General features: G+C 41.2%; 2 protein-coding genes across 6 annotated transcripts in view; one reads left to right on the top strand and one right to left on the bottom strand.

Annotated features, from left to right (window-relative positions):
- cldn35 (claudin 35) overlaps positions 1-21377 on the top strand; it is a 242449-nt gene that overhangs the window by 19696 nt on the left and 201376 nt on the right. The gene's annotated exons all lie outside the window — the stretch shown is intronic.
- LOC129097516 (MAP7 domain-containing protein 1-like) overlaps positions 1-21377 on the bottom strand; it is a 40315-nt gene that overhangs the window by 7636 nt on the left and 11302 nt on the right. For 2 of the 5 annotated variants that reach the window (XM_054606402.1, XM_054606403.1), the window contains exons 2-10: positions 16741-16956; positions 13323-13391; positions 13076-13096; positions 10476-10639; positions 8941-9049; positions 2631-2750; positions 1903-2051; positions 783-925; positions 31-272 (exon numbers count right to left, since the gene is read on the bottom strand). In XM_054606402.1, the coding sequence (XP_054462377.1) occupies positions 31-272; positions 783-925; positions 1903-2051; positions 2631-2750; positions 8941-9049; positions 10476-10639; positions 13076-13096; positions 13323-13391; positions 16741-16956 (1233 nt within the window). Of the gene's footprint in view, positions 1-30; positions 273-782; positions 926-1902; positions 2052-2630; positions 2751-8048; positions 8154-8940; positions 9050-10475; positions 10640-13075; positions 13097-13322; positions 13392-16740; positions 16957-21377 lie in introns of all 5 variants that reach the window. The other 3 variants (XM_054606406.1, XM_054606405.1, XM_054606404.1) reach the window with 3 other exon arrangements.

The raw sequence follows: 21377 nt of genomic DNA, 5'->3' as shown, positions 1-21377 counted from the left end.
GCATATGGTCTCCATGGTAACCACACTCACTCTTTTTCTCCTCTGGAGCGTTGGGCTGCTTGGTTTCTTGGCCCGTTTCCACAGCGACCGCGGCGACCGTCTGGGGTTGCACCCTGGCGGGCGTCTGGGCCCGTTTGGGTCGGGTCTTGGTGCTGGGGGTAGGCGTCTTCTTTCCCGCGGGGGTCTTTGAGTTCACTGCCGGCACCAGGGGGGACAGGGGCCGACTTTTGGGGGCGGCGGGTGACGGAGGTCTGTTTTTGGGCTTCGGAGTGCTGATGAGAAGAGAGGCGGTGGAGGTGGAGGTGAAACATAAGTCAAAAAGAGAGGTTTGGCACAGTAGATCAGGTTTCATAGCAGTGCAGGGGAAGGTAATGCCAGTGCACTACATAAAGCTCATAACTAGGTCATGTGGAAGATATGAGTGACTCCATCTGAAACTCCATGAATCTTTGGCTGCAGGGAGATGTAACATGAGAGTAAGGGAGGCAGTGAGACATCTTTTTTTCCTCCCTGTGCATCGGTCAGAGAAAAAACCCTCTCTGTCTGACACTAACAGACCTGCTGTTGGCTGACTGAACGGAGTCCAGCAGAGTCCCTTTCAGTGGTTAGATTATACAACCTTGGACCATCTGTGAGACATTAAACTGCTCCGAGGATAAAACACCAGAACCCATGAGCTCCCTCTCTTTCTAAGCCGCTCTCCTGCTTTAACTAAGTCCACAATAAAGAATGTGTTTATCATTTTTCGGGTTATAATATGGGATACATTGGTTGTATGATACCTGGTCTCTGGCCTGGATCTCTGGGTCATGGTGCTGGGTGATGTTGTCTGTCTCCTCTTCGGCACTTTGTCTTTTGTGATAGAGTTCTTCTCTTTTTCATTCTCCCTCTCCTTGTCTCTTTTCTCTTTCTTCTTTTTGTCCAGCTTGAAGGAAGACGTGACACAAATAACCAGTTATGACCTCAGGCTGAGGCTGATATATACACTGTGTATCAGATGAAGGCCTTTTGTTCAATGTCAGTATGTTAAAGAGGCTCTTTCAAAAACAGTATTTAAGACCAGCAGCTACTTTGCTCATATCTGTGCTATTTGAAATATAAATCGTAAAGTTATGGCTCTTTAAAATATTAAATACTAAAGATGGTGAACATGTTACTGCAGCTAACAAGGAGCGACATTCTCATTATTGTATTTGTGTCCATCTGACAAATGTAAGTCCAATATTCCCCCCCTTTGAGCTCTGTTTTTGGTCTCCACCACAAATATCTGTCTCTTTAGCTGCTAATTGCTCCACTGTGTCCACCAGCTAGTCTCTAACTGTGTCTGTCTGCTGCCTTGCGCTAGTGTACAGTGTGGGTTTTTTAAAGATTTTTAGAGCTCCCATGAAAGCTGCGATAGTTTGTCACTACAAGCGACACTTTTCATATTAAACTAATATAACCCATTGTTTATATAAAGTGCAGATTTAAAGTCAAAATTTAAGTTTCTATGTTTGTTTAATATATTTGATAATAAGAATAATATTAATAATAATACTTTATATATTACATTAGTCTGTTATTCATACAGACTATGTAGCTCAAAGTGCTGTATAATTAAAAATAAATAATCTTCTTTTTACAGTAAAAATAAATAAAAGTGGTTGGATGAAAGCATGCATTTTGCAATTACATTTTAAGTGTAATTAAAACGTTTCAAAAGATATATAAAAACTGGAAAACATTTTACATTGAAAATTAAAAGAATATTTAAAAAAACTGTTGATGGAGCATCAGTAACGATTTCGTTAGCTTGATTTAATTAGTTTAATCCTAACCATTACATTACAAAAATCCACAGCAAAAACAATGCATATATGTAAAGGAGGGTTGTGTACATTAGAGGTCAACATGTTTGCCTACCGGTGTGGAGTTTCGCCGGCGTGGGCGCTGGGTGATGTCCGGTGTGCTGGCGGAGGAAACCCTCCAGCGCTCTGCGTTCTGGTGTGGGTGGTGATGGGAGCAGGCGTTCAGCGGGCTGGCGGAGACTGAACGGGAGCAGTGGTGAGAGTCTGAGTAACACATGAACATGCAGAGAGCGGCAGCAGGGCCGACTGTCAGGGGCCCCCACACACATACACCATGCAGAGGGATAATAACAAGCCTCTCACTGAGGACACCACATGCTATGAAAAAATGACTCGACAATAAATGTATTGTTATCCGTTAGTGCCTTTTGTAGTTCTATTCTTTACAGCAGCAAATACCCCATTTTCAAATCGTTAATAGCATCTTTTTCTTCAAACAAACCAAATATCACCACAGGGTGTTATATACACATATGGATACATAGAGATAAAGTGAGACAGAGTGAGAGAGAGGGGAGAGGAAGAAGACTGAAACAAGTTATCTACAAAGCAAGATGCCGAAGAGGGAGGGGAGAAGCTGATTTCATATATAAAGACTGAAAGCAAGAACAGTAATGAAAGATTTAGTTCTGAATGTTTGGGGTCAAACTAACTCTTTTCCTCACATAAATTGTCCTTAAACAGAGTAGTGCTCTTCCCTCCCTGCACCCTGCAATGATGTGCAGAAAAAACAGGAAGGCAGGTACATTTAGTAGAAACATCCAGATTTGCTCTTCTACTCACGAGAGTCGCTGTTGTTGAGGAGGGTGGCGGCGCTACGGCTGCGGGCCAGGAAGGACAGCGTCGGCGTCATGAGCCGCTCCACGATCCGGCTCTCCCAGGGGCTCAGACGCAGGCTGCGGGCTGACACAAGAGGGCACTGTCAGTGTCGGGTTACTGTCGGTGCTGCACCACAGGTACTCACCAATAAAACACATCTCCTGCATACTTCAGACAGGTGAACACACTCAGGACGTGTAGCGCTCCTCATTGATGACACTGCAGCACATCCTCTCTTCACACACACACACACACACACACACACACACACACACACACACACACACACACACACACACACACACACACACACACACACACACACACACACACACACACACACACACACACACACACACACTGTCTGATGCAGAGGGGAGTTTTGAGCTGCATTCATGTGCTGCTGGAAGTTGGAAAGTCTGTGGAAATGTTACCAGGTTATGACATAAAAAAAGGTTAAAATTTAACCTTTGTCAGTGGCAAAATGAACACCATTATAACTTATGTTTACATAGCAAAACAAACCTTCATAACTTTTTAATAAGCAAGAAGCAGCATGTGTCTTCTGGTTTTGATTTTTCTGTCAAAATTTAATAAAAAGCCAACTGGCCTGGATTACACAGATCTTGATTTATTTATCAGGTGGTGGAGCCCAGCAACCAACATGTTTTTAGAAGTGAGCCTAGTGGCAAACTTGAGAGTCAGGAAAAAGGAGGATATTAATTGTCCCTAATTATATAAATGTCAGAAGAAAACCTAGTTATCTTACATACAGTAGTAATGTACTTGCCAGAGGCTAGCAGGCCTCGCTTGACGATTAAATGTTGGTTGCTACATTTAGGAAAAGATCATGGTTTGGGTTGAAATCAAGAGCGTTTGCTACATAGCCTATGTTACTTACATGACGTAAATTAAGTAATTTACGCACACCTCAAACTCCAGTCTGCCAATCAGAGACTCTTTCAGACTCAAAGATACAGAGATATCATACAGGATGAATGACTGAACGTTAGCCCATCACACACAGTACCAGACATCAGATAACAACAAACAGCGGGACAAATCCAAGTTAATTCAATTACTTACCACTCAAAATCACATCATGTAAAAGCCAGAGTGGCTGTTTGACTTGACCCAAATCAAACCCAATGCAGTGCAAAGTCAGTTTCTGGTGAGTTCAGCATTAGCACAACACACAGTACTATGACTTTAACACCATCCTAGTATTAAACAGCGTTAATCTCACTTTTATTGAGTGTCATGTGATGTAAACTCAGTATGTATGACGTCCAGCAACATCAGAATATCATCCAATGCTTTGTAATGATGGGTGGAAACACACAGACCCATAAGTCATTCTCTCATGAGTAAAGCAAACTTAATGTCAGAGAATCAAGTTGCTTTCATTTGGACGTCAGCACCATCTTTGATTCTGGCAGAATCAAATCAGTCTTGTTAGAAACTAGAGATGCCTGTGTATTAATTTTACAAAGACAAATACTGGAGAATCCCAAAAGGAAGCAGATGGAGAAAAAGATGATGAATGATGCAGAGTGAGAACTCAGATTTAGAGACTCTTCACACAGAATATCATGTAGACGACGCTAAAACTTCTTCTTTTTCATCAGTAAATGAAATAAATAAACAAATGTTTGAAGCATTTACCTCAAATAATTTAAACCTAAAACGTGCAGACAGTACAGGGAAATAGTGCATTTGTAGTACTGTGCTGTTTTGGGTTTGAGGTACATTGCTCTAGTATTATAGAGTAAATGTACTTTAGTTACTAATTTCTAGTTATTAGTTACTAAAATCTGAATCATTTTAGTTCAAATGAGCTGAACCTCAACTACTTCATCAGTGATAATAATCTAATACCATAATAATACAACACTGACAGCTGTAATGAGGCTGCAAGAGTATTTTTTCTTTTGATACTATGTACATATTAAGACGATACTAAATTATAAAGAGGACTTTGCCTGTGAGTATTCTAATTATATAGCTGCTCCACAATATAAATATTCATATAATTTAACGTTTTGGGAAATTCACTCATTTGCTTCCCTGCCAAGAGTTAGATAAGTATATCTATTTAATGTGTTATATCTCTAGTGTTAATATCACGCTACAACTAGCAGGCATTTAGCTTAGCTTAGCATGAACACTGGACACAGACTCCAGGAATTCACAATACTCTTCTCTTTATTGCATATCAAACAAACGATTAAAGTGTTAATTAAGAGGAGAGATTTGGTAACGTTTTGGACAAAGCCAGGTCTAGCTTTTCCCCCTTTTTCCAGTCTCTATGCTAAGCTAAGCTAGCTGGATGCTGCCTGTGGCGTCATATTTACTGTACAAACATGAGAGTGGTATCAATCAATTCTTACACAGTCCACAAAATATTGAACTATTCTTTAAAGTCAAAGATCTTTTTTGGTTTTGTTCTCTTTAAATGTCCTGTCCTGCTCCTTTAAAACAGAAAACACGTGAATGCGCACAAGACAACAACATACAGGTGGACTCAGAACGCACCATCTCAACATGAGAGTTACTGCATTACAACAGACAGTCCAGGATTTTCTTTCTTTCATGGCAAAAGCTGACAACACGCTGTGAAAAGATGTATTTCTTAGTGACAACTCGAACCATGTGTACTGCTTCTTCTCAATGCTCTATTGTGGCGTATCACTCTGTTGGTATGCATGACGGCTACAAACACGTACCACACAAACACATGAGAATAGTGCAATCACAACAACGCAAATTTTGACGTATTTTGTGCGCTTTTACATCCCTCATATCACAGACTGGCCCTTCTTATGCAACAGTCACCTCTGCTCTACGTTGGACAGATCATTTTCACAACATGTTTTATGACTAACTGATAACGTCACTACCTCCCGTTGCTAGGGAACAGTGGTTTCTCCCCTCCCACTTCTTCTTCCAATGCGGCAAGAGGAGTCTGAGCAGGGCTGCTGCCTGGTGATCGTCTGTTCACCAGCAGGTAGATTGATGCCTGGATCTATAAACATCACCCCCACCCCACCGCTACACTATTAATGCTACACTGATGCAGAGCACCTCCCAAGGCCAGAAACACGACCACTGATATCGACTTAAATATGATTCAGCTCCTATTCCTTTCATGTTCCTGCAGTATGGGGGCATCCGTGTTATTAGTGGTTTTAAGCAGGAAAATCTGAATCTCTATTGTGGCGACGGGGGGAGCCGAGAGCCAAACTGCTGATTGCACTGTGGGTGATACAATCTGGTAATGACACAAGTTATGAAGCGTGACGAAATCTGAAATGAAGACAGTACTGCTTATGTACATGTGGAAACTGAGTAGTCTGATGAAATGAGTTTGACATAACAAGTTCATTTAAATATTTACCATAATACGACAGCGTGTTGCTGCTGCCACGACAAAAAGAAATATCTGCTCAGTTTCTTCTTAAAATGGGAGAACGTCTTTGTTTTGAGGAGATCCTTTTTTGTGGAATAACAAGATATTTTTCATGTTGTTTTGACATATTTTTCAATTTTTTAGTATGTACAGTAGTATTGCAATGGCGGAGGGTTCGTTTAGTTGAATATGTCAGTCTAGTCTGCCTGACTCATCGATCCTTTATCTGTCTTAGGTTTGTGCAAGTTAAAATCTTTGTCCCCGACCATGGCCATGAAATGTCAGTAGCTTCCACAGACCACTCTAGACAATGCTTGTGATTCCACCAAACGTGGCGCATTATGTTTCAGTAGTGGCTCTCAGTGTGCTGCACATTGATAAATCAATGGTCAGTGGCGCTGAAGCAGCTGACAGATTTGTAATAGCAACTTTCAACTTTCAGTCCCCCCTAATAAAAATGATGACGTTGCCTACTGAGTACATACCAAAATTATTCTGGTCTTACAAAACATATCACTTTATCTAATATATCGTATCTTTTATCTTATATCTTATATATATACATAACAAAACCTTCCTGTTAAAACAACATATGGAGGTTTTTAGCCAAGCTTTTAGCAGCATGGCTCTATGGATGGTCATGTAGGTCTGTCGGTCAACCACTATGGTCCAGACTAAAGTATCTCAACATCTTTTGGATTGATTGTCATGAAATGTACAAACATTCATGTTCCCCAGAGGATGAATCCCAATGACTTTGGTGATCCTCTTGTGCCACCATGAGTTTAACATTCGCGGCTTTGAGAAAAATGTTTCACAACTGGATAGTTGTTTTTTTAAATGCTTTGGTTTCGAACTGAAAGCAAGACAGTGCTACTTTTGGAAGAAGCAATAATATAAAATATTTTTTACAAATGAAATGATGAATTCATACGTGATAAAACCCATCGCATTATCCTGTAATTATGTGGCTTGTGACCACAGTGACTGGTGTTCAGCAACAGTTACATAGTCTCGGCTAATGTTAGCATGCTAAACCAAGGTGGTGAACATCATACCTTTTTAACATCAGCATGTTAGCATAGTTAGTCTCTTTGCATGCTGACGTAAGCATTTATCTCAAAGCACCGCTTGTTTTAACAACATGTCAACTTACTCTGTTCTGTCGATAAATTCTCGTTTTAACCATATGTATGTGTAATTACAGAAAGTTCATGATTCAACAAGTTTCTTTTCAAAGCAAAATTACTTTGTATGAAGAAATAACGAGAAAATGTGTCACATAAAAAACATCTTGTTAAAAAGTTAAAAAGGATTGTGTTACAAAGATACATTTCATATGACAAAAAACTGAGAAAAATATGCTTTTTTTCTTGGCGGCAGCAATGCGCTGCTGTAAATAACTAATGAGGAAAGAGAGGTTTATCTCCATGGAAACAGGCTAAATGTCTACATAGAACCACCAAAATATAATACAATACATTTAGTTGCTGTTCATTTGCAACAGTCACACTATAATATCCACCACCAGTACCACCACCACACCAAACCACCAACAGTAAAGTGGAGGGGAGCAACCAATAAAGACAAGATGTGAACTTAAAAAACCTTTAAAACAGAAGCACACATATCACGAAATATGGCTCAGTGATGTTGTGGTGAAAGGGCGGGCTGATCAAAAATGCAGAGGAGAATCAAATCAATGAAAACCACCAACTGAAATCAAACACCACGATGCATACGAGACCGTGACAAGCGAGGGGGGAGTAGGTGGTAAATGACCAGTCACCAAGCACAGGCAGGCAGGCAGTCCACCAGAGACGACAGTTACAATAGTAAAAGAAGAAAACCAACCAAAAAAAACCAGATTAGGGTAGGAGGAGTGGGGGGAGGGGGAGGGGGGGGATGAGTAGGAAGGTAGAGGGAGGGAAGAGGAAGAGGCCTGGTGGACATTGACGCCGGGTCGTCCTTACTTCTGTTGGGGGAGTTCCAGAGCGTGGCAGAGGACTTGGACAGCCTGTTGTTAATCACAGGGTCCACCTGTCTCGGCAAGTTGACCGTGGAGGCCGAGCATCTGCCTGCACCGGAGAGAACGCAACAGACAACAACTGTTCACAAGGCGGCCGGGGTGCAGGCGGCCCCAGCTGAGGACTGATAAGAGATACGGGGGGTTGCGGACTCCCCTCGGTCTGGATCTGAAGGACATCAGGGACTCACCATTCTCTGAGGTTCTCAATAACATTAAGGAGGAGATTAATCTGGACTCAGACTTGGGGGGGAATGGGGAGGAACTTTGAGGAAAGCGTGGGAAGGTTGTGGTAAAGTTAGAAATCACATAACTACTTTGCTTTTTTTTTCAGCTGCAAGAAATCAGCATTACACACACACGTTCACACACACATTCAGAATCTTTCACACTCTGAAGGAGAGAAACTTGTCTTGACCTCAGTGTCACGGGTCCAAAAGAGGCAGCCCGTCACGTGTTTCGCCGTCGGAAAAGGGGAATAAGCTCACAGCTCTCTGTAAAACACTGTTCACACTGCTGATCTAATGAAACACGTTCATGACAGCTACCTTGCTGCTCATCTCTCTGCCTCTGTGAACACTTTTAAACTGGAACCTCAAAACCAATTTCCGCCTAAAAAAAACAAAGCTCATTCCACTGAGGAATTACAAAGACTTTAATTACTGAATAAGGTTTTCTTCCTCTGGTACCCCGCCTTTATGACCCTACACAAGTTATTTCCTTGAATTGCATCAGTTGGACCAGTGAGTCACAGTCTTTGCAACGTTGCTCAACGTGAAGGTTTGAGTTACAGTGAGGATGTGATATATTCTTCTCTTTGTGGTTCATTTGAAACTTACTTTCTCTGCGAGAGGTCTGGTTGAGTCCACCCGCCCAGGACCACCTCTGCTGGCGGATCTCGGCCCACGTCTTCTTCGTCGACCTCTTGATAGCTGACTCATATCTCTCCTGGAGGGACCAGGCAGTCGAAACAGAGTCACAAACTCACACACATAAGTTCGTTTGACAGTTTAAAGGAATAGTAAAGAGATTTGGGGAAATACACTGATTGGCTTTCTTGTGGTAAGCACTGTAAATGTGAAGTTTCATCCAGCAGCCAGTTAGCTTAGCTTAGCATAAAGACTAGATACAGGGCAAAACAGCTAGCCTTTCTCTGGACAAGGTTATCAAAATCCACCTACCAGTAACTTTAAAGCTTGCTAATCAACATGTTATATATAAATTGTTTAATCCGTACAAAGACAACGTTTGTTGTTTTATGGGGTATAAATCTGGTCAACTAAGGGGAGGTGATTAGCTTAGTTTAGCAGTCACACCAGACGCAGGGGAAAGTGCTGGCCTGGCTCTGTCCAAACTTTAAAAAACATATTAGGAGCTCTAAAGCTCACTAGTAATATAATACAACAATTTTCTAACAACAACATGTAGTTTGTCCGGCCACCACTTATGTGTGGCTCCTCTGCCCTTAGACTGGCAACCTCACAGGGACAACAAGACTCCAGAGAGTCACTGCTCTCGGCTGTTGTTAGCCAAGACATTGGTGCCATTTTTATTGTTACATTTCTGTTTGAATACGGTTGGAACAAACAAGATAATACGTGTTAAGTAATACGTTTTTTAGGAGGTAGGTGTATTTTTGAAGTTTGAACAGAGCCAGACTAAACTGAAGCCGCCTACTGCCACACTTGATGCTAAGCTAGGCTAATATCCAGCTGGCTGTAGCTCCAGACATGAGATTGGTATTGATATTCTCATTTAACTTTTGACGACAAAGAAAACAATTCCTTAAATTGTTACATAAAATTAACAAGAAGGGAAGTAACTTTTTGGTAAAAATGCTCACAACTCATAGGCATGAGCAACTTGTGACAAAGAGACAAAAGAAGACACTGTTTCTTTTTTAGAGGTCAAAAAGTAGTCAAAAGGTTTAGGAACCACTGCTTTGATCAATAACTGTGAACTCAAATTACAGCCAATGAAAAATCGGAACTTATGACCGCTGGAAAATTTGCTGTACGCAGCCAACACTTGGCATCACAACTCATATTCAAGATTGGATTAAATCCCTTATACACAGGCAATTTTCCATTGTTCAAAAACTATACTAAGCATTAGGCTTGCATAAACACTGGCATGCCGTTGACTTTTCCACCCTGACTTCAACTGACACAAAGTATTTTGGAGAGCAGGAGACCCTTCTGTCTCTGGCTATATAAGAAATCTATCTGTGTTATCAACTACAACCATATGAGCTCAGTGTTAACAATTAAAACATGCTTTGAAATTGCATCAATGGGTTAAACCATAATTTGTTCATGATTCCATGTTTGGTTGGTTTTGAGCTACTACATCCTGATACATTGTATTTACTCACCTTGTTCTTTTCTAGTTTCTGTCTCTGTTTCTCCTCCAGCAGAGCTCGGCGTTTCTCAGTTTTCAGCCTCTGGTCCTCCAACTTCCTCCTGCGATCCTCCAGCTGGCTCTCCCTCAGACGCCGGGCCTTCTCCTCCTTCTCCAGCCACTGGGCCTTTTTCGCTGCTGCAGGGTTACCACAGAGAGAGGGGTTAACATCCAGACAGAAAAGCCGGAGAGAGAGACACGAGAAAGTTAGAAAACAAAAGGTTGCTGGGAATCACATTTGTCTGAGATCTTTTAAATTCTGTGGTTATCTGGTGTTTCGTTAGAAGATGCTACAATGATGATTTCATTATCTTGAAAATAATAAACTTATCCTATATGGCACCTTTCCTAAACCATGTGCTATAGTAAGAGTCCACTCAAACCCACAAGCCTCATGGTGGCGCTGAAGGAAAATCTAGGAGAACACCCAAGTCATTATGGTTCATCCTCTGGGAGCCATGAATGTCTGTACCAAATGTTGTGCCAATCCATCTGTTAAATCTGGAGCTATTTCACTTGATAAATCTAAACTGAGCCACTAGAAAAGTCAGAGAAGCAATAAAATCATAAGACTCATCCTCTGCATACTATGAATATCTGAACCAAATTTCAAGGCAATCCATTTAATAGTTGTCGAGATATTCCACTCAAACCCATTAACCTCATGGTGGCGCTGGAGGAAAATTCAGGAGGTCACCAAAGTAATTAGGATTCTTCCTCTGGGAACTATGAATGTCCATGAAAACGATCAAGTTAAAGTTAAATTGGAGATATTTCACTAGATAAATAAAAAAAATAGCTGCAAAAAAAGCGTCAGGAAAGCACTCAAATCATGGGATTCATCCTCTGGAGACCATAATTATATGTACCAAATTTCAATCCATTTAATCGCATTCAAAATATGTAGGTCAGTGATGGAGAGACCGACAAACAATACCATCACTAGAGCCACGCCGCTAACGTGAATAAAACTTAAACTGTATTAAAAGGGACAATCAGCAGTTACATAAAAGCCAATCTATGTGAAATATAGTAATTCTACAGCAATTTAAAGAAACTCCCCTCCTTTTGTAGGTTATTCCGAAATAGATTCTTCAATTCAGACAGTAGTAATCACTTGAACTCTAGTCAAACACAATGGGTGAAGCAGATGGAAGACACTGTGTTCATTACACTATAATCCTGATAACAGTAAATAAGCAGAGGTGCCCTGCTGTGTTTTACAGCAGCCTCCAGCAGACGCCTGTTTCTCTCTGCACATTCACTGCTGTGGCTCATTTCTTGGTGGTACAATTAAACAGCAATTAGTCCTTGTAAATGAAACCTTCTGTATGCTGGACAGCCGCTGTGCGTCTTATAGCTTTGATTCATATCTTTCTTATCATTTGCATTTAAGCCTGTTTACACAACTTTTTTAGCATGGTGAAGAGTTTTAACAATGGATGATGATGAGGGTGGGTTACATGCTGCATCCAACCAAAATAATGGCATGACATGTTTCAATATTATCTCGTATTGCTGGGAGTCAGACGGCATTAGAGATACTTTTTAGTGGATTAAGCTCTGCGAGGATGTAGCACTGTTGTGAGGCAAAGAAATGCTTTGTATTTAGTTCAGAATTCTGCAGCTCATCTTCACTAATGAGTCACACAAGTCTGAGCCACATCGACAATGAGAAAGCCTTCTTCACTCCTCCATAAATCCAATTATGTCTGCATTCTGTGCAGCAGGATTAAAAAACAGTCTGTATAATGTTAGCACGCTTTTCACATTCTCATTTTTGCAGAGTTTGCACAAAGTACTAAGTGCACCGTTGCTGTTACTTAACAACGCTCAGTTCTTCCCAATATGTTCAGACAGATTTGTTGCAAATGTAAAGTACAAATCATGTTTTGTTACCCACATGTAATTATGTGCATACGGTTCTGAACAAATAAAGTTTTACCATATAATTACAGAAAAAAAGCAGTCTGCAGGAAACTTATCTCAGATCAACTGAAGCCGAGTGAACCTCAGATATTATCGATAAAAAAAGCGAAACTCCGCTTTGACTGTGCTGCAGCATGACCACATTATTGATGCTAATGAAAGTAGTAATTAAATCTAATCTGTCTAAGAGGCCTGGTCTCAGTTTATGGTAATGACTGCTCATTTTTCACGCCCCGGGCTCAGAGGGACGTCTCTGCAGGAAAACGCCCATCTAGCCCTGCTCTGATTGGCTGCCTTCATCCACAGGGAGAAGACTCTGTGTTTGAAGAGTAGATATATTCTTTCATGTTTTGGGGCTAAAGCAATATTTTCGTAACAGAAACGTCTCATTCTGCAGCCACAAAGCACAACCATAACTATAGGAATGGAACATGCAGAAAAAGTATAATTTAAACAAAACATGAGCGGAAAAATTCAAGTATAAAACTTTCCACTGAGTGAAGACAGAAAACCAAAATAAAAGCACAACCGATTCATGGAGGGAAAAAGAAAGGGCGTGACTTTTATTCCCATCACAAGTTTGAAAATTCCCAGATGGCATGACGGCTGTGGATGCCGAGGGTTTTAGTGAAGCCCCTTCCTTACCTTGCAGCTGAGTTTGCTGTTCTGAAAGCCATGCAAGGGGAGAAACAGTAAGAGACAACAATAACCGTCAGTCAGACTGACAGAGGAAAGATGAGTTTATACTACGTTAAGAATAGAAGAAGTGCATGCATCATGTTTGGTAAAACAAATTACAGCTTAATGCATCACCAGCAGAGTTCTTTTTAAGGAATATTTTGTTCAAAGTCAAATAAAGCTAAATATATTTGATTGTATTATCAGTTCTTACCAATATATCGGGCTCTTTCCTCCCTCCGCTCCTTGGCAAGTTTCTGTCGTTGCTCTGAGCTCATCGAATCTGCAAGGAAAAAGAAAATATAAAGCTTTCAGTTTAATCTTTCATCTTAACCCTGCAATATCTGATATTGTTTGGCCGTTTAGGCGATCACTAATTTACCCATCCAGCAGTCAAAGCTAGTCCAAGCTATATTTGTTAAAATGTTCTTTACATCCCGACAGCAATCAATAAATCTGGTATCTGTGGCTCTTGCAGCCAGGACTGTAACAGGCAGCAACCTCCGGGTCTCAGAAGTGAAGCCAATGCAAAGGTGCATTAAACCTGCATTCTTTCTAATAGTCATCAGGGGGCAACTCCACTGGTTGCAAAAATAAGTTTAAGTCTATGACAAAATTACTCTACTTCTCACTTGATTTATTCCCTCAGTAAACATTGTAAACATGAGTTTATGGTCTCAATCGCTGGTTTTAAGTCTTCTTCATTACAGCATGATGTTCATTTAGCAAGTTATGGTCCATTTAGAGTCAAATAGACCATAAGCACAATGCTTTAGAGCGTGGCTACCTTGTGATTGACAGGTTGCTACAAGGGCGTTGTCCTGTCTGGGAGTTGTCTGTGTTTTTTGTCTGAGAACTTTAACCCTTTCACCATGTGTATTCAGTTCATATAAGTTTATTGTAACATTTCGATCGCCTAGAAAATATCTTATTCAGCGTTGAATTGTACTTAAATCCATCCTCTTGTGTCCCTTATGGTTGCAACAAAACAAGATGGCGACGGCCAAAATACCAAACTCTAGGCTTCAAAAGCGTAGTCTGCAAACCAATAGGTGACAACATGGTAACTAAGTGCTAACAGTACTAAAAATAGTCATGTTGGTTGTTTACGTTCTTAATGATCATTTTGGGGGAAGGGTTTTTGGAAGGAAGCCTGAAGGGACGGTCTGCTGGTGTTGCACACTTGGCAACCTTCTTGGTAGATAAAGGGATTTTTGGAGCTAGTGTTGCGAGCTACTTTCATTAGAAAAGAGTTGGCAACACACAGCTAGGTTTTCAGTTTGATAATTTTTTACATCTAGCTTTCTTTTGTTGGTTTTCAAACACACGCTTTAAGGAGTAACAATATCATTCATTTGGAGTCTTGTATGTCCATCTGATGAATGTATGAGTCCAATATTAACTCTCCTTTTAGCTTTGTTTTTGGTCTCCAACTACTCCTGAGGGAAATATCTGTCTCTTTAGCTGCTAAATGATTCACTATGGTCACTAGATAGTAGCTAACTGTGTCTATCTACTGTTTGGTGCTGAGCTGGTGTCACAAAGACAATAAAACGCTCAGTAGAGCTAAGGAGAAATGCTTCCGACATCCCAAAGGAGCCTGGAGCAGAACCTCTGTTCAATTGCATCAAAGCGAGCCAGTTGATGCGGCTCGAGCATCTGATTAGGATGCACTATAGAGGTTTTCCAGGAAGGAATCCGACTGAGAGGAGACCCCAGGCAGACCCAGAACACGCAGAGGGGGATTACATATCCCATCTGGCCTGGGAATGTCTTGGGATCCCGCAGGAGTAGCTGGAGAAGAAGCTGCCGGCTGCTGCCTAGGCTACAGATTTGTGGTGGTCACAGTATTGAAAATGTATTTTAAAACAGAAATGCGTCACTTATGAAACAATGTCCCTATTATTTTGAATAATCCACAATTCCACTAACAGTTTTTAGTGGAATAGAGAAATAGCGCACTGAAAAACAGCTGACAGGATGTTCTGTTGATATTCCGGGTAACAGGGACACTGTTTCCTTGTTGCGGCAGACGTATTCACATGTCATTTTTCAAAACTGTGAGCACCAACAACAAGATATGATTGCCTTCCATTACATTGGGGTGTTGGAAGAGGTCTCAGAGAAAATGTCAAAACGCTTGTGCAGCTCAGTTATGATGAACAACTGCTTTTCAGCCTTCTCATCTGCAGCCATAATCTGCACGAATCCTGATCGATTTAAAACACGCAGCGGTGTAACACGAGGATTTGTGCGTCTCTCCCCAACATGAAACAGTCTGTGAAAAGCCACGACTGAAGAACCGTAACACACCGTTGATAAACCAGGACCCCTGGGGTGCCGTCTCCTTTTGTGGCGCTTCGTGCTATGTAATATGTATGCCGCACATCCTCAACCAATCACAGAGGGCCCTGCAGCACTTCAGTACCGTCTCCATGGCAACCTGAATTTCCTCCCCGCCTTTCTCAGAGTTTCCTACGCGGCCGCACACTTCAGTCTTTATAAAATGCAGTACGCTATGAAGTGCAGAGAAAAACAAATCTCATTGATATGGAGGTGTCTTCACCCCCCCCTCCACCTCCACCATCAGTCTTCTTCCACACTATACATCTCGTCTCCCCCATTGCAAATTTGGCATTCAGCCACTACCATCTGTCTGGCCGGAATGACTCAATATACATTAAAACTTCCATGAGGAAAAAAAACAGTATGCGAAAACTATGCATGAATACTTTTAGATTTAACATGTGATAAACTTTGTCTTTGAAGGTCAAAAATAAAACATGGAGGATAAAAAAACACCCTACAGTTGCATACTTTTAATGCCTTTTAAAGTGTTTTTCATCAACGTTTTTCCTGAGATTGTGGGAGTCGTTTTTCAGTGTTTAATGTGGAGCAACTGAATGATTGAGACGGAGCAGGATTGATGAAGAGTAAAACAAATGGGCCCACAAGCCGTCACATGGCCAGCAGCAGCGGGTGAAAAGTCTGACTCCACATTTTACAACTAATTCTGTGGAAAAAAAGGGTAAAAATTGCAGCATTTTCATGTCTGCTTCCAATTTCCAACAGTTGTAATTGTAGCTTTTGATTATTTTCCATTACAACACCACATTACAACAACACCGATGACCTTTCATTGTGTCAATCGAATGAGCACCATTATCTCCCTGCTGCATCTCTCTGCCTTAATTACCTTTTTATACCTTCCACCCAGAATCCTATCTGATCCCAGCTATCTGCCTGACGCCTGCAATTGAAGCACACAAGTGCCAGTTCTGCACAGTAGACACTAGCCCCTTTTGTATTTTATTGCCTGTATGTGGCATAAAAAAAGTAGCTTTTAGTTTAAAATAACAACAGAAGTGTGGTGCTGGCCTTTTCTAAAATAAATTCACTTTCTGGCCCATAGTGTGTGGACTGCCCTGTGGAGGTTAATGCTACAGCATAAAATTGAATGTTAGACCGCAGATTGAATTGGTCCACAAAGCAAAGTCTGCACACGGACACCTGACCAACACCTTTCAAAAACATCTTGTGAAGTGGAGGCTCATGCTTCACTGCCTAAACCTAACAAATGTGATGGTTTAAAGTGAGGCACTGACTCTATGATTCAGATATTGAACAACTACCTTTCTTGGGCTGAGGGCTGCTACTGCTGCCCGGGGTGGAGAGCCCCACATCCGTCTTTGAGGAGACATCTGTCTTGGTTGGGGTCTCTGTTATGGGGCTGGAGTCTGTTTTAGGAGAGAGGTCTGTGACGGCTGAGTCGTCTGAGGTCAGGATATCCTTCCCCAAAGACTTGTCCCCGTTCTGGATGGACTGCGTCCCCGTCTGCAGAGGAAGAGCTGGAGGACGGACAAAAAAAACAAATTAATGGATTGGCAAGATACCCCAGGTGTTCCGTTTCGTTACCCGGTATGTCATAACGTTAAATCACAATGATAATCAATGTAAATTAAGTTTGCTTTGTGCTGTCGAGGATGCTTTTTGTCCAATGTCTGACGTCTTGTTTCATCATTAGTGGACAGTCTCCAAGTGACGTTTCCAATAAACGTGAGCGACTGTCTTTCTGAATCCACTGCCACCAAACCGAGAAGTCCCTTTGCGACTTAATTAACTCTCTCATCATTATAAATTATTAACATCTCTTTCACACGCAATTCACACACATCAGTCGATCCGCTGCGAGACGCGGTGCTCTCCCCCTTCGTCCCTGAAGGTTTTTAGTCCTGCAGAGAAAAGGCCTCCTGTCAGCAGCCTTAAACACACCATTAATAGGTGAGACACAAGCGTGGGAATAAATCTCTTAAGGTTATCTTTTGATCAGTGTAAGCCAAAGCAACAGATTCACAGTGTTTTCAAAAAAAGCTAAGAGAGGGTAAGATACACATAATCAAATGCTAGTTTAAGGCAATTTTGGGGAAAAAATGCCAAACACATGTTGGAATAAGCTTCTTCAATAATGATTTGTTGCTTTTCTCTGTTTTAAATGCTTGTAAATTGTATATGTTTGGGATACTGGACTGTTGGTCGGACAACACAAGCAATTTGAAGACGTCGAATTAGAGTCTGGGACATTTTAATGGGCATTTATAAAGGTGGGTGACAAATTGAACAAAATAATGGTAAAAACGTGGCTCTGTGGTACTGCATGAATTGAAAATTGAATAAGACATGTAAAGATGGTCGGTCTCCCCTTTAACCTACAGGTTAATCGATACTGAAAATAACCAATACTTCATGTTTTATGTAACACACAGGCCTCTGGGCCTCCTAACATGAGCACCATTGATGGCTCCATACAGATCCGGTCATGAGGCCAGACTTCCTGACCTCTGACCCTCACGGAGGGCCACAAAGAGGCAGCTAAAAAAAATAACCACAAAACACATCCTGTTTTAATCCCGGCTCTGACTTTGTTTTCATACTCCTGCCGGTACTATCACTGAGTTTGGCTGCTGCTTGTCCAACTCCCCCCCTTTGTCCCTTGCTGGCTGTCACACTGGAGAAGTCTGTGACAAACTGAGCAGAGGCCCTATGACGCATGGAGGGGGGGGGGACTGGAGCAGGAAGAAGAAGAAGGGACAATTTGTGCACTTCTACAAGGACACATGGAGAGTGAGAAAAGAGATTCATAGAGAAAGGAGAGCCGGAGGACAATGAGAGAGTGGAAAAAATGGTGCGGCAGGCTGTTTTTATAACGACGGAGGAGGAAAATGAAAGCATGGGATTTGAAAAGACAAAAAAAGGCGTAGAGATAAAGACAGTAACAGCCAGGCCCAGAGCTGGGGAAAATAATGAGACATGAGCTCAGAGGTAGGAAGGTGAGAGGCTGCAGGCTCCAGGCCAGCTCTCCACTCCAGTCAGCCGGCGACGGGCAGATGGTCCAAACGCTCACCGAACCACATAAATCACAGATTAACACTGGGCTCCTCTCCAGCTCCCCCCACTGTACTTCAACGAGGAGCTTAAATGCACAGGCTGCATTATAGAATACTAATGGAGGAATGATGGGATGTGAATTAGAGCCCGGCGTGTGTTCAGACAAGAGAGTAAGAAAAAAAGATGCAGGCTGGCCCTGCTTCTACCTGATGTTGATAAGTGGATTTGGCAAAAAGAGGATCTCAGTGCTCCTCCTCACTTGAGAAGATTACGTGTTCACCAAGCGTGGCTGACTTCTTGAATTTGAACAGTTTACCAGCCTTATATGGCTTTTAGAGACAACGTAAAAAGATTATGACGCCTAAGACCAATAGAATCCCTAGAACTGGAAATATTCTTAGGAAACAAAGGTTGTAGAAGACTGACAAGACAGGTCAAACTTATTCAAAAAAGGACATTAACTAGTGGTTCTGATTATACTGCCAACATAACACTGTCAGGATTAAAAAACACGTACGCATAAAACCAGATATGTAAAATCAGAGCTATTGTAAAGCTTGGCAACATTCCAAAAAATTTAAATGAGTTAACTGTTATCTTAATTTCATTTTTATCCAAACATTTTCTTATCATTTTATTGATGCTTTTATTTACTGGATTTGTATTTCCTGTTTTGTAAATCTTTAATGGTGTGTATATAAAAAAAAAAGAAGATGAAAGTTTATGAGTGCGATTGATAAATAAAAATATAGTAAATAAACTTTATTGTACTGTGTATTGATGGCTGGGGATTATCGCCAAATGGCTTATATGTGCGTGTAAACCAGGTACCGCTGTGATGATCTGCATAAAAACACAAAAAAACAGGGGACAAGATCTCTCATATGACTCTAGTTTATGCTGCTGAGTTAACTCTAACTAGTTATTACCATAAGCCCGGCATGGGTGTGGCTTTTGTGTGTTTTCTTGCACATAAACAGCGCTGACTGTAAGAGAGGAGTAATGACAGCAGTTATGTAAAAGCAAAATTACAGTATAAACTCACAAGCATAAAACACAGCTTTAATGCTGCAGTCTTACTTGGTATGGAATGACCAGTTGCTTATGGTGGCTAGCTAACTTTAGACATCTTTAGACAGACATACTGCTGAGTAACTAGCATTACTGAGTCATTTCACGGACCTTGTCACTCATTTCTCTACTTGTGCTACTGTTAAACTACACGATGTATATATTAGCATTTAGCATTTTGTGAGTGTCATTTGTGGCCACAATGTCAGCTGTTGGTTTGACTTTAAGTGGTGGACAAAGGAGAACAGAAACAGGACCTAAAACATTAGTGAACAACATTAAAAGAAAGATGACACCAACTGACTGTATTTTTGCCACATGTTTTGATTCCATTTATTAATCTAGATCAGAGGGTTTTTCAAAGTGAGGTAAAAGTATTGGTTCAGGTGAAATGGGCAGGTGCATTCAGGTTTACTAAAAACAAGAGGATTTCAGTTATTGTAGTTCTTCCGCGCATCAACACAACTCATGGAGGCAGTAAAGGTACTTAAAAACTACATTTTTGTCAAAAATCTCAAGATATGCCATACATTATTAAATTCATGTGTGGCTTATACTTTACGAAGATATCATAATCTTCACAAAAAATAATAGCCATAAATCTGCTCAGAAATCATAGAAAAAAGACGCCACTTACAAATCCAGAACCTGCCCGAGAATCATCGCGTTTTTTAGGTAAGTGATAGTTTTCTGTACATCCATGAGTACTTTACGAACAGGAACTGCTAACAGTTTATTCAGCATACTTTTGGTGACTTGGTAATTAAATACAGGGTAAAAAAAACTGGGCTCAAGATGTAGCAGCATTTAGCTTCCTATATCAACAACAACATTATACTTGCTGTTTACATCCCTCCGAAAGCATCATGGGAACTGTACTTCCAAATATAATAGCAACTACTTATTACTTGTGAAAACTAAAATCATAATATGGGATAATACCTTAATATGAACATGGATCCATAATATTAATACACATGGCTCCATGCATACAGCCTTGCAGAAATTCATGTCTTATCGCACATGATCAGCCATCCATGTGACAGGCTCCATTTAACACAGAAACACAGATTCAGCATGATGTCGCCCCGTCACTCCCCCCTCCCTCCGTCCCTCAGAGCTCCTCGTCCCTCCACAGCCATCTCAGGTTTCTGTGCCACTGTGACAGACTCTGGGTTTATAAATAGCGTTAAGCACCATACTGAGAATGTCGGCCATAAAAGGGGCTGGCTTCTGTCGAGGCACCTTGGGACGGCACGGTGACCACAAACCGCAGCATGTGGTACACCAGATTTCCCGCACAGGCAGGACAAACTTAATTTTGCTTGTGTGCGGGCCACATCAGCTGGTAAAATCCAACTCCATCTGGCATAAAAATGTTTTTATCCAATAACAGAATAAAACAGAGGCAGGCGTCCAAATGAGAGTTGGTAATCTGCGGACTAGTGGACTGCATTTACCAGAATTCCTTTTTGATGAAAGGCCCCTGAGAACAGGTGTGACAGCTGTGGGTTGTATGTGCATGTAGTGGGACTGATAGACAGTGATGTGGGAAAAAATGAAGCTTTGAAAACAAACAACTAAATGGTTTCAAAAATGTGAGATATGTTACATTTCTGAAATAAATTCCAGTGGACCTTCCCTTTAATTTAACAGCCAGATAAGAGGTTGTGTATTAAGAGTACTTACATTTTGTATGAGGGGTATCCCTCACAATGTGCATGATGGAAATAAAGATGGCATCGGACAGGTAAGTGGGGCCTTAGGCCAACCAATCACATATATTTTTATTTTCTCTCTACATTCAGTCTGG

The sequence above is a fragment of the Anoplopoma fimbria genome, chromosome 10, assembly GCF_027596085.1.
Source record: "Anoplopoma fimbria isolate UVic2021 breed Golden Eagle Sablefish chromosome 10, Afim_UVic_2022, whole genome shotgun sequence".
NCBI classification, from domain to species: domain Eukaryota; kingdom Metazoa; phylum Chordata; class Actinopteri; order Perciformes; family Anoplopomatidae; genus Anoplopoma; species Anoplopoma fimbria.
The sequence above is the reverse complement of the archived record's forward strand: the minus strand, read 5'-3'. Positions and strand labels throughout refer to the sequence as shown.